The following is a 13,930-nucleotide window of genomic DNA, read 5'->3' as shown; positions in this document are numbered from 1 at the left end:
TCACTGTTTTTAAACTCCATCCCTCTAGAAATGAAGGACAAAATTCCATTTGCCTTCTTAATTATCTGCTGCACTTGCAAACCAACTCCTTGTAATTCTTGTAATACTGTTCATATGCCTAGATGAGTGCAGCTCCAATAATACACAAGAAGCTTGACATCATCCAGGACAAAGCATTCCACTTGATTGACACCCCATTCACCACCATCTTAACATTCCTCCACCACCAGCTCACAGTGGCAGCAGTTTGTATCATCTACAAAATGCACTGCAACATCTTAGCTCGACAGCACCTTCCAAACTGGTCTGTACCACCTAGAAGAACAAGGGCAGCAGACACATAGGAACACCACAACCTGCAAGTCCCATTCCAAGGTACATACCTTCCTGACTTGGAACTATAATTGGTATTTCTTTGCTGCTGCTGGGTCAAGACCCTGGAACTGCCTTTCTAACAGCACCATAGGTACAGCTCCACTACATTGTTTGCAGCGATTCAAGAAGGTGGAAGACTCCCAATTCTCAAGGAATGGCAACAAAATGCTGGCCTAGCTGAAAAGCACCCATGTCCCTAAGTAATGATTTTGTGCAAAGAGAAGAGAAATGTAAAATAGTGATGAGTGATGGTGAGATTGAGTACAAGGATAATAGGATAAAGGAAGTGTTGGCTGTTGGATGGGCATTTGAAGAGATTCATGGAGAGAAAGGAATGAGTGCAGCCCCAACATGTGTTGGTTTGAGTGCTGTGTAGGCGAATACTGGAGAAATCAGTGTGGGTCTTCACACCTGAAAGCATTATGCCACTCACCTTTTCCACCTCCCAAGATTCTTGATCTTCCTGATGCACTGTCTCCAAATTGGAGACACCACATTTTTTCTTTTTGCCTATAGGCCTGGTTGGTTTGAGAGGCAGGCCTCTTCCTTTTCTCAATGTAGTCTCTCAAATTGTACACAGCATCTGCAGGTAACAGTGAGAGATTTAGAAGCAGCTTTCAAGGTTCCCTTTCCATTCTTATAGTTGCTGCAGCCTCAGGGATATATGACCAGTTGATTTTTTGATTCATGACCTTTTAAATTAGAAATTATTTCAGGGATTCTGTGGGTCACCCCATCTGCTCTTTCTGGTTATTTGCAAAAGCAGGATGTCAGTGCTGTGGCTGAGTTAATGGGCAGAATTTTACGACCTCATCATGTTCATTCTGCAGAAAAAAATTGGAAATACAGGCATGCTGCGACTAGTGGGAATGGTGTCCGTTTTCACGCCCATTCTCATTTCACCAAGAAAAAAATCGACGTGATCAAGACCCCAGGCAAAACAAGCGAAATGTCAATTTGCATTTATTTGCATTCATCACAATTAGCGAGCTTCACTCCTAATCGTCCCAGTTCACCTGCCTTAGCAATCTCATTTGCTGCAGCAGGATCAGTCAGGAAAACACCTCAATTACAAAAGTCTCATTCAGATGGTGCTTGAGCAATGAGAGTGAGTGAGGAGGTAAGTCTCTGCTTTCAAACTGCTCTGTGCTGCTCAGCGGTGGTTGTTTCGCGATGGCCATCATGCATTTTGGGTAGGGGGCATCCTGCGACTGTGTGGGTGTTGGGAATTGCTTTGCTCTTGGGGTCCGACCTTGGCTGTCAGCAAGGACCCGGGTCAGAGCACTGACCTTGGGTCTTAGCGCTGACTCGGGTCCTAATGCTGGTAGTAGCAAGCACTGTTGCTGTTGGGGGATGGGCTGGAAATGCCCTACACAACCTGGCACAGCAGTGAGGAGACCTTTTGGAAAAGGAGGAAGACATGGAGGATGACCAGCCAGTGCTACTGGGGAGGAGCCTGCTTAGAAGGAGAAGGAGATGGAAGGGGAGGAAGATGACAACAACAATGAGCAGCACCATCCAGACACGAGAGGACTGGCAATAACAAGGGTCAGGCGTGCGAGGGAAGCTTTGATCACGCGCTTTGGTCACTGGGGGGCCTGTGTTGCTGCATGTGGGTTCCATTACACCCCCTCCCCCTCATGCAGTCCTACAATCTCCTGCAACATTGTAGTACCACAGTGGTGGACCTGGGTACACTTTGTTAGCAAGTTTCTGTGGCAAGCAGAAGGGTGAGGAGGGAGACGATATGCGCCATCGTGACAATGCCCTAGTTAAAGTAGTCTGACTCCTACCTGAGCTCCATGTGTATGCTGGCACTTGGGCCCACATCTGGGTGGTGGGTGCGGAAACACTAAATCCCTGTGCAGAGCCCCAGAGTGTGTGTTGGTGGGAAAGAGTGGGGTGGGGGGGGGGAGAGAGGGAATCATCTGTGGGTTCTGGGGATGCCATGGAGGATGCTATGAGTCATTGCCAATGCATACCACCTGCTGTAGCCAGTGAATTATTTGAATGCCTTGATTTTCTCAGTAGCTATGCATTGAGGGGCCTCCCTCATTGACAACATGAAGGGTCCCTTCAGCAACCGTAAGTACATTCCTGTTAGAGAAGACAAATTAGTCACAGGTGTAGGGTTAAATTGCATATATTGGTTCCAAAAGAAGTGCTTTCAAAATAAGTGCTAATATAACAATGAGTGAACATGAGATTTTAAAGTGCCTAACTATCGTACCCAACTAGTATACCCTTTATCTGTGCCATTTTAGTGCCGCTACAACTTATTAACTTTACGTGGCCTACCACTACGTCTTGGTGTCTCCTCAGGATGTTCATTGGAGGTGTAAGTGGCCAGCTGCCTGCCGTGGACTGTGATGCCCTTGCCTGTCGTCTTCTGGAGGGCTCGGACATTGACGCTCTGGCCAGCTTCCAGATGCCTGAGACATATCTATGACACGATCATCATCCCACTGCAGCGGGATGATGAGTGTGTCATAAATTCCCTCCCTCCCTCCCACCCCCCTCTCCCCCACCAACACACACTCTGGAGCTCTGCACAGGGATTTAGTGTTCCCTCACCCACCACCCAGATGTGGGCCCAAGTGCCAGCATATATGCAGAGCTCAACTAGGAGTCAGACTACTTTCTGCTAGGGCATTGTCACAATGGCGCATTGTCACAATTTGCCTCTGGATTTTTCAATGGGGGCCTTGAGGGCAACGTGGTTGCGGTCTAAAGCCCCCTGCACATTTGGCATATAAGATGCCCTTGTGTCAGGAAGGGGGAAGTCAAAAGGTGTAGCCATGGCTGCAGTCTCCTGGCTGGAAGGTCCTGGCACGGGCTCAAGACCTCCCTCGTGGTTCCTGTGGGGCTTTGGGTCACTCCACGGGATGGCAGTGTTTCTGCAGTGAGCTCCAGAAGCTCCGGTGTCCTGGAGGACCACCTGCATTCTAGCCATGGTGGTTAAAAGGCCACTGTGGTGTCAGGAAGGGAGGAATCAGAAGGTGTAGCCACAATGCAGTCTCCTGGCTGTAAGGCCCTGGCATAGGCTTGAGCCCCTCCTCTTCCCTCAGGGTCCCTGTGGGCTCCTGGGTCACTCCATGGGGTGGCGGTGCTTCAATTCCAATTCCAAGGAGTTCCAATTCTGGAGGACCTGTATTCTTGTCATGGTGGCAGAGCCCCTGTGTGATGGCCCTCTGAATCAAGGGCCACCTCTCAATTGCAGCAGCAAGTGCCCTTTGAGACTGGGCCACAATCTGCAACCTCTCAGCCATGACCCTCTATGACTGGGCCACTTTATCAAAGGCTGCTGCCATAGCGCACTGTATCTCAGCGCTATCCCACTGGGTCTCGTGCAAGCTCTGCAGCCTCTTAGCCATAACCGTCTATGAGTGGGCCACATTCTCAACAGCTGCAGCTGTAGCCTGCTGTGTCTCAGCACTGCCCCGCTGGGTCTCCTACAACTCTTGAACCTCTCAGTCATGGGCCGCAGAATCTCAGGAGGATCTCAGCTATGGTCCTCTGTGATACTGCCATAACCTGTTATGACTCGGCCATCGCTTAGACCCAAATGCTTATGGTGAGAATTTCCTGCCCAAGTTTTCCACAACAGACACCATCCTTGCAGTGTTGACCTGTGAACCATGCAAGACAGGCAATAGCCGGTCTCTGAAAGCTTTGGGACTCATCCCAGCAGCCTTGCAGTCAGTTGAGTGTTGCTGTCAGCCTCTCCTGCATTTCTTGGCTCTGTTGCTGCATTTCCAGCAGTTGGGAAGAAGTGATCGCAGAACCCCAGCTTGTAGCCTGGGGCTAGCTGAGTCCTCATCTGCGGCAGGCCCCTGCGTGCCAGAGGCCTCGGATGTTCTCTCCTCCACCTGATATAATCAGCAGAAATGTTGTGTGTGCCAGAGAGTGACCCAGATGCCTTGCCACTATCTTGACCCACCGATGTGAGAGTCTCTGGGATGGTGAATTGTGAGGTAGAAGCTGGTGCAAAACTGATGCCAGCCTCAGAGGTCCCTTCATTGGCTTCCTCTGAGGAGTCTTTCAAGCTGTCAGGGGCAGGATGGGTTGGGCAGCAACGGGGGCCGTGATGCCAGATGGTCCAAGAGCATTGGGGTCCCTTCCTGCAACACAGGGCACAAGGTTAAGTGTAAGGGATGGAGAGGAATCTGGGCTGTATGCAACTTAACTTGAGATATCTTCAACACCTCCAGCAAACTGACCAGATCAGCATCAGAAAAATGGGAGCTGTCTTCCCTTCCTGGAGGTCATTTCTTCTTGCACTGCCTGCCTGTGTGTCCATCCTTGGGATTTTTATGGAGCTGTCCCTTATTAGGGTAGAGCAGCTGCAGACCATTTGGGCGAGTCACCTACCCGTTACAGCATTCCAATGAGTTTAATGCAGTTTGTCTTGTTACCATGGAGAGGAAACCAAATTAGCACTTGTGGATGTGCTGGTGGAAGAGTGGGGGGGGGTGTGGAGGGGAGTGTGGATCTGTGCCTTTGTGATGATTGAGGACAGGCAGCAAGAGAGAAGATCATGTCAGTCAGCTATCTGGGCCGGTGGGTGATGAGGGGCCATGTACAAGGGTGTTGGGGGGGTTGGGGGAAGAGGATCAGTAATGTTGGGGGGAGTGTCCAGTGTCCACTGGGGGTGGGGAGGAGGTGGCAGTAGGCTGCATTTAGCCTGGGGGTGTTATGTCAGGATAGTTGCTTTTTTTTGGCTTTTTCTGCGCATGTGTAGTTTGTGGCTCTGATCTGAGCTGCTTAATTGCATAGGATTTGGTGTGAATACGTGCCTGATAAATGGATTAGGAACTCTCCCATTTTCATGCTTGCTGGACACTCAGAAAAAATCTTGTAAAATTCCGCCCAATAAGTCATGGCAAGGTGTGTGGCAGATCCCGTTTCCTGAATTGACTAGGGATTATGGTTTAAAATGATACAATTGATTTTGTTCTTCCTGACATCAGAATATCTGAACTGAACTCTGTCCGGTTTCAACCATATGAGACTAATTAAAACTCATTTTAACCAAAAGAATGAATCAGTGTGGGGCTGCGAGGAACTGCCACAATGGGGGCAAATATTGCATTAAAAGGCCGCACGGTGGCATAATGGTTAGCACTGCTACCTCACAGTGACAGGGACCTGCGTTCAATTCCCATCTTGGGTCACTGTGAACATTCTGCCTGTGACTGCATCGGTTTCCTCCGGGCACTCCAGTTTTCTCCCACCATCCAAAAGATGTGCTGGTTAGATGCAGTGGCCGTGCTAAGTTCTCCCTAAGTGTACCCGAACAGGCGGCGGAATGTGGCAACTTAGGAATTTTCACTGTCATTTCATTGCAGAGTTCATGTCAGCCTACTTGTGACATTAATAAATAAACTTTAAACATTAATGTTGCAAACTGAGTGCTGGGGGTTGAAGTGAATTACAAATCCACTTGGTCTCAGCATTGAGAGACTCAGATGATTCTAACTCCTGGGTTTCATCAGTATGTCCCTGTTGATTCTCCACCCAAAATTGTTGGGATGTAGAAACTGATTGGCAGGCGAGAGCAGAGTGTCAGGTGGTAGGAAGTCATTGTCTAGAACCAAAGGCTCACATTTTAGAATTGTCATTGAGATGAGGAATGGCAGGGTTAACTAACATGTACACATGTACATGTTAGGCGTTAGTGTTTCAGAATAATTCTATGGCTCTCATTAAAATCATTTCTCTCATACCAGTTCACTAGAATGGCCAGTGTCTCTGCTGTCTGAAATCCGAGGGACATAAGCTTGAAAGTATGTGGTTTAACCATTCTTTATCATCCTGAAATGTAAAGGTAACCCCCAGCTTCGTATCTTAACTGTACTTCTGTTTCTTCCACCCTTTCCTTCCAACAGCAAGTGCAAGAAGTTCTTGGAATTCTTTTCAGAAATGTTAAGACTCATCCATTCATCTGCTGCTTCTTTTCCTTCTGGTCCACGAGTCCATATTTCCCCAATTTTCCCTTTCCCTAGCCCTGAACTCATATTTACCTCGTGTCTCTTCTATGCCTTGTTACATTCTCTCCAAGCTCATCTTGCTACGTAATTTCCCTTCTGCTTCCACAACCCCAATTTCACCAAATGCCCCCATGTTAGCTGATAATATTAATTCTTTCCCACCATCCTTTCTGCAAATCTACTGCCATTATTCTCTCGTCATTAAACCCACTCTGGCACCTTTGTTCTTCAAAACAAAGTTCTTCCTCATCTCGAATCTCCCTTTCCCCTCCAGAGTTTTTGAACATGTTGCCTTGCAAATCCGTGCCCCCTTTCTCAAAACTTCATTTCTGATTTGAATCAAATTGGGTTTGTCACTGTCATGATGCTGAAACCACATTTATCAAAATCAAAATTACATCCTATGTGACTGCGGCTTGATAAACTATCCCTCCTGGTCCTTCTTGACTGCTCTATAACCTTTGATGTAGTCCACCAAATCATCCTCTTCCAATGTCTCTCCTTCATAGTCAAGCTCAGTGAGACTGGTTCCAGTGTTATTTATCCAGTCATAGCCAGAGAATCACCTGTAGTAGTCTCTCTTCCCTATCTTGTATTGTTACCACTGGAATAGCCCAACAATAGATTGTGTCCTCCTCCTATTTCTCACCTCCTGCAGGTGGACTTACAATGAAACACATCGTGCCTAGGCACAGGGCCCTGACCAATGGGGGGCCATGCTGGTGGGGTGGCTTTGGGGCACCAATGAGAGCCTGAGAGGTCTGAATTTTGCTGATAGGCTCATGAGCTTATCAGCAGTCATTGCAGAGCATCATTAGGCTCTGATTGGTGGAGATCCCTAGGTTCTAAGGAGACCAGAGCAGCCTGAACTCACAGCAGGCTTGCCTTGGGTGTGAGGGCTAAGGAAAAGGTCCTGGCAGTTGCCAAGGAGAGCAGTGGGGTTACTCAACCAGGCCAGCAGCAAGGTTGAAAGCAATGGTGGGCAACAAACAAAGGGCAAGGGGAGGAGGCTAGCCAGCCAGCAGGCAAAGCAGCCAGTAAGTGAGTAAGCATGTTTCTTAGGGTTGTGGTTAAGTAGTGATGAATTGTGAGGGCTGAGGAGGCACTAGCAGTTGTCGAGTGGAACAGTGGGGTGACTCGACCAGGCAGGCAAGATTGAGGAGTTCTGCTGGATGATGACCCCAAGGCGAGGTGAGGTGAGGAGGTCAGGCAGCAGGCAAGACTCTTGCCAGTGAGCCAGAGGAACAGCAAGGTTATATGTGCAGGGGCAACTTGAAGCTCAGCCAAGGTTGTGGGAGATTGGGCAACCGAGGCCGAGGCCATACCATATCCAGGCAGCCAGTGAGCCAGCACAACAGCGAGCTTGTCGTGTGAGCAGGGATAACGTGAACCCCAGGGCTGAGAAGGGTAAAAAGGCCTGCTCTTCAGAAAATTCATTCATTGAAATCAAGAAAGATCAGTCAACATGATCTGAGAAGAAGAAAAGCTATCTAAATTGCCATGGATTGCAAATAACTGATGAAACAAAAAAATCTTAAAAATATGCTCCTTTCCATATTCTATTGTTTAAATTATAAGTTTCAAATGGAACTGCCAATTGCTGTCACATACCTGTCACATGCAGACTGGAGAATAACCTCCACCCCCCATAACTCTTAATGTTGGCCTTCAGAAAGTTCCTTCTGGACAAAGAATGGAATCTTGCCAGACAGTTGCCAGCAAAGCCACTGATATTGAACTTAGACTTACTGCACTCCACTTGATTAGAGCATTTGCTCCTGTACTGGACTTTTTCTGGCTCATTCTGGCTTATGCTGTGCTGCAATCGTATCATCGGCTGATTTCCCCATTTTGTTGCTCATCGACCAGTCCCATGTTTGCTTGCCTCAAGACACGTGGGCAGTAATATTAACCATCTCTACTGTCACGCTGACCACAGGTAGGCTTAGATTTCAAATGATCAATTATAGGCTTGTTTTCATAAGTTAAAAGTACTAAAGCAGTTAAGCAAGGATTAGTTTTTTTGTATTTTGGCGGTTTGCATTGTGGGTTTGAATTTAAGAACATAAGTACATAAGAAATAGGAGCAGGAGTAGGCCATCTAGCCCCTTGAGCCTGCCCCGCCATTCAATAAGATCATGGCTGATCTGTCGTGGCTCAGTTCCACATTCCCGCCCTCTCCCCATAACCCTTAATCCCCTTGCCTATCAAAAACCTATCAACCCACGTCTTAAAAATATTGAACGAGGTAGCCTCCACCACTTCAACGGGCAGAGAATTCCAGAGATTCACCACCTTTTGAGTGAAGAAGTTCCTCCTCAACTCCGTTCTAAACCGCCCCCCCTTTATCCTGAGGCTGTGCCCTCTAGTCCTAAATTTGAATTATAGGCTTGTTTTCATCAGTTATAAAGCATTGAAGCAATGTGTAGTGATTTGGGTACTTGTACCTTTATGGGTTCCAATGGTTTGCATTATGGATTTAAATTCAACAATTACAGGCTTGAGCTCATAAGTTGGAAAGCACTGAAGCATTAATTAGTATACTTTTCTGTATTTTTATGGTTTGCATTGTAAGAGCCGAGGGTGGGCTTGGTCAGAAGGGCAATGATGTCATTTGAAGGTGGGACTTGACATTACTGGTGGGCGAGTCTTGGGATGGAGGGATCCCTTTGGACCAGGGATGGAGCACCATGTTACTGGGAGAGATGGGGTGTGACATCAGGACTGGGCAGCACAGAAGTAGAGCACAGGGCCCTCTGGCAAAAGGGCCTCTCTGCAATATTGTCCATAAATCCAAAGATACATTCAACAACCATGCTTAATAATACCCACCTGCATCTCACTACCAACTCTCTTGACTGCTCCACCAAATTTGTCACAGCATTATTGACATCCAGCAATGAATGAGCAGAAAGTTTTTGTAACTAAATATTAGGAAAACTGAAGCTACTGAGCGGAATTCTTTCATTTCACCCGCAACGGTTTGGTTGTGGGCAGGAGTGGAGAGTCTAGTGGGAGCCAAAAAGACAGAAATCTGCCGGCATAAACTGCAATCCCCCAATAGCAAGTCGGTCACCCCACTGGCTGGTGGTATGAATATTATTTACATCAGAACAGCAGTAAATTACATTGGTCTATATAAAAAGTGGTGTGCACAAGGCAGTCTTCTGTTTACAAGAGACTTTGATGTGAGTGCAATGTATAAAACTTACCTGCTTTAGTACTGCACTGATCTAGATGCACTGCCAGGGCAGACCTGTGCCTGTACTGGTGGCCCAAGCCCTGAAGGGGCTCAGATTCATAAGGGTCTACTACTCAGGTTCAGATGCACTCTCGGCAGCTTGCGCTACTGGAGTTGGTGCGGGCACACTTGCAGAGGGGATTCTGAGCGGCTGCATACCCTTGGAGTGTCCTGAATGTAGGCCGGTACATCCTGAGTGCTGTGAAGGTAGCTCCTGAGTCCCTTCATCATCAGACTGCTCTAGGGGTTCGGGCCACAATCTGCTGGTGTGTAAAAAGTACAAAATGATGGTTTTAATGGATTAGGTGAAGCTAATTCAAAGTACGTTGCACTCACTGGGAATTGCGAAGTTTGGTGAAGGGATGGCGTGGAGATCTGCAGTAGGAAGTTGAAAGAGATCAAGCTCTGCATTGCCAGAAGAGTGATCCCTGTCTTCACCAACAAGTTTTGCTTGAACTCATTGATGGCGAGAATCTCTGCTGTCCTCCTCTGATTTTGGCTCACTCGTGTTTATGTTATGCAAGGTTGGCCTACATAGAGACAAAACTAGACATGTGATGCAAATGATATTCACAACACCAGCCAGTGGGGTGACCGACTTGCTATTGGGGGATTGCAGTTTATGCCAGCAGATTTCTATCTTTTTGGCTCCCGTTAGATTCTCTGACCAAACCCATCGCAGGTGAAATGAGAGAATTCCACTCAGTAGCTTTGGTTTTCCTAATATTTAGTTACGGAAACTTTCTGCTCATCCATTGCTGGATGTCAATAATGCTGTGTGACAAATTCAGTGGAGCAGTCAAGAGAGTTGGTAGTGAGATATAGGTAGATATTGTTAAGTATGTTTGTTGAATTTATCTTTGGATTTATGGACAATATTGCTGAGAGGCCCTTTTGACAGAGGCAGACTTATTTTTTGGGGGCCCTGTGCTCTGCTTCTGTGCCGCCCAGTCCTGATGTCACACCCCACCTCTCCAGTAACATGGCGCTCCATCCCTGGTGACATCAAGACCCACCTGCCAGTAATGTCACAGGGTTTAGGCAGAGCTTGGTTGAAATGCAACCTCTGATGTGCCCTCCCCAGAAAGGACAGAGAGGAGACTATGAGCAGCAAGAAGTTGGAATGCTAGTATTATGAAAGACTTGTTGAGATAGTAAATGTTGATATGTGTCTCCTACGACTGAACCATAGAATCCCTACCGTGCAGAAGGCCACCCAGCCCATCAAATTTGCACCAATTCTCCAAAAGAGCACCCCATCCAAACCCACCATATCCCTGTGACCCTGCACATATATCAAGGCTAATCCACCTAACCTGCACATTTTTGGACATGTGAGATCCATAATGAGAGTAGCCATTTGAATACATGATGCCATGCTGAGAGATAGTAGAGGGAACTGAGGGAGGACTTAAACTGGCAGAGCGGATTCGATCATTGATCCACTTTCTGTACTGTGTGGCGCTCCAAGGGTGAGTGACAGCCACTAACTTCCTGGGGAACAGCCTCCCAGGCTGGAGAGATGAGGTTATTGTGCTTCTTTGAGTACATACTCTGGGGCAGGACTCATTAAATAAGGACCTTGAGGGCCTTGATGATGGAGATAGGTGCTTCCTTCTACTTGAACCTACCTGCCTTTTGGTTCCTGATATGCTGGAGGATCTCCTGAAGACTGATGGGCTGGAGAGAGTGATGTGAGTGTGTTGATGTTTAAATATAGCGCTGGAACATTTGAACTCACCAGCTGACAGCGGACGAACAAATCAGCTACTGTTCCGCCAGGTGATTTGGACATCCCTGTGCATAATTAATGACTTTGTGGCCCTAACCCAGGACAGCTTAAAAGAAAACTTATTAAATTAAAATAACTCAAGTCCCTTATCCATCTCACTTGGTGCCTACCGATCATAGATGCAATCAAGCATACTGTTGGACACCATATGTGCCCTCTCCATAGACATCCCAGACTTTGACATAATCATGGAAGGGAGGCAAGTAGTCAGGCTGAACAGCTGTTCCTATTTATAATTCTTTGGTTCACCTATAAGAACATAAGAACATAAGAAATAGGAGCAGGAGTAGGCCATCTAGCCCTTCGAGTCTGCCCTGCCATTCAATAAGATCATGGCTGATCTGTCGTGGCTCAGTTCCACATTCCCGCCCTCTCCCCATAACCCTTAATCCCCTCGCTTATCAAAAACCCATCAACCCACATCTTAAAAATACTTAGCGAGGCAGCCTCCACCACTTCAATGGGCAGAGAATTCCAGAGATTCACCACCCTTTGAGTGAAGAAGTTCCTCCTCAACTCCGTTCTAAACCGCCTCCCCTTTATCTTGAGGCTGTGCCCCCTAGTCCTACTGTCCTTTCTGAGCGGGAAGAGTCTCTCCACCTCTATCCTATCCATCCCATTCATCATCTTATACGTCTCAATGAGATCTCCCCTCATTCTTCTAAACTCTAACGAGTACAAGCCTAGTTTATTCAGCCTCTCTTCATAGCTCAACCCCCTCAACTCCGGTATCAGCCTAGTAAACCTCCTCTGCACTCCCTCCAAGGCCAAAATATCCTTGCGTAAGTGCAGCGACCAAAACTGCACACAGTACTCCAGCTGCGGCCTCACCAATGCCCTATACAGCTGCAGCAAGACCTCCCTACTTTTATATTCAATCCCCCTCGCTATGAAGGCCAGCATCCCATTCCCCTTCCTGACCACCTGCTGCACCTGCAGGCTGGGTTTTTGTGACTCATGCACAAGGACCCCGAGGTCCCTTTGCACCGTCGCCTGCCACAGGACAATATACCATGGTGGGATTTGAGCTAGAACCCTAGAGTATTGTTCTAAGTTTATGGTTTACCAGTTCAGTGACTTATACCACTAGTCCACATGAGGAACCAGAAGCAGAAGTGCATTTCCAGTTAATTCCCATCAACTGCAAACAATTTAACACAATTAAATTTCAATTAACATCTCTATTTGGCATTATCTCAGATTTGAAATTCTGAACCCCATTTTCAAATCCTACTAGGCTTTCATAGAAATCCTACAGTGCAGGAGGAGGCCATTCGGCCCATTGAGTCTGCACCAACCACAATCCCATCCAGGCCCTACCTCTGTATCCCTACATATTTACCCGCTAATCCCTCTAACCTACACATCTCAGGACATTAAGGGGTAATTTTAGCATGGCCAATCAACCTAACCCGCACATCTTTGGACTGTGGGAGGAAACCAGAGCACCTGGAGGAAACCCATGCAGACATGAGGAGCATGTGCAAAGTCCACACAGACAGTGACCCAAGCCAGGAGTTGAACCCAGGTCCCTGGCACTGTGAAGCAGCAGTGCTAACCACTGCTACTGTGCCACCCCTCTATTTCCTCTTTATCCCTCTATTTTTCTGTAGCTTCCATCATCCCTACAAGCCTTGGGATTTTTGCACTCCTCCAATTGTGGACTCTTATGCAGCCCAATTTTAATTGCTTTACCATTGGCAGTCATGCCTTCAACTATCTAAACCCTAAGATCTGCCTCTTCACCTCCTTTAAGTTGCACCTTAAAACATAGTCCTTTGTCCAAGACTTTGTCACCTATTGTAATGACCCTTTATCCACCTCAGTGTTAACTCTTGTTTGATAACACACCTGTAATTTTCCATGGAATGTTTAACTATGTTACTGGTACAATATAAATGCAAGTTGTTGAACTTATTCTACACATTTAGAAATATACTGAGAGAAAATTTGATTAAAATATTGTACATCTTGATAACTTGCAATTATTTCTATTTGTAGACAGTATTTTGGAGAGCGTGTAGCCTTGTATTTTGCATGGCTTGGTTGGTACATCACCATGCTGATTCCTGCAGCTATATGTGGAGTCTTGGTCTTTTTATATGGAATGATTTACTTTGGACAAGGCCAAGTAAGGTATTGTATGTTTTCTTTATAGTTTAATGGAATATTTCCATTAGAGCCCATAGCAAATAAGAGATTCTGTGGGTGATTTGAAAATGGGTGTAACGTGGTGGTAAAGTGGGACATAGAATGCTTAGTGCAATTGGGGCCAGTTTTAATGACCAGCTCCATTTTACGAGCGGTGGATTTCCATTGTGGTCAACTTTTTTCCAGAAATGGGCGAGAGGCAGGTTAATGTATGTAAATTTATTTTAATGCTGTTTTACATCTGTTTAGTGAGCTCCGTTGTCCGGGCTCGCCCTTTGCCAGGAAATGTTCTCGCCGGCGAGGCATAGACATGTTCCCCATGAATAGTGAGCAATCGACTTGGCCTTGTCGGTAGAACTGGAGGCTACTGAGGCCCCCTGG

The 13,930-nt window shown here is 46.9% G+C and overlaps 1 protein-coding gene across 1 annotated transcript in view; it reads left to right on the top strand.

Moving 5' to 3' along the window:
• The window catches only part of LOC145344060 (anoctamin-9-like), a 188,680-nt gene that overhangs the window by 36,471 nt on the left and 138,279 nt on the right, over nucleotides 1-13,930 (top strand). The window contains exon 11 of the mRNA XM_080190832.1: nucleotides 13,400-13,534. Coding sequence (XP_080046958.1) covers nucleotides 13,400-13,534 — 135 coding nt within the window. The remainder of the gene's footprint in view (nucleotides 1-13,399; nucleotides 13,535-13,930) is intronic.

Source organism: Carcharhinus amblyrhynchos, chromosome 6 (assembly GCF_965287045.1).
Source record: "Carcharhinus amblyrhynchos chromosome 6, sCarAmb.v2.hapA, whole genome shotgun sequence".
Classification (NCBI taxonomy): domain Eukaryota; kingdom Metazoa; phylum Chordata; class Chondrichthyes; order Carcharhiniformes; family Carcharhinidae; genus Carcharhinus; species Carcharhinus amblyrhynchos.
Note: the sequence above shows the minus strand (reverse complement) of the source record. Positions and strands in the feature narration are given on the sequence as shown.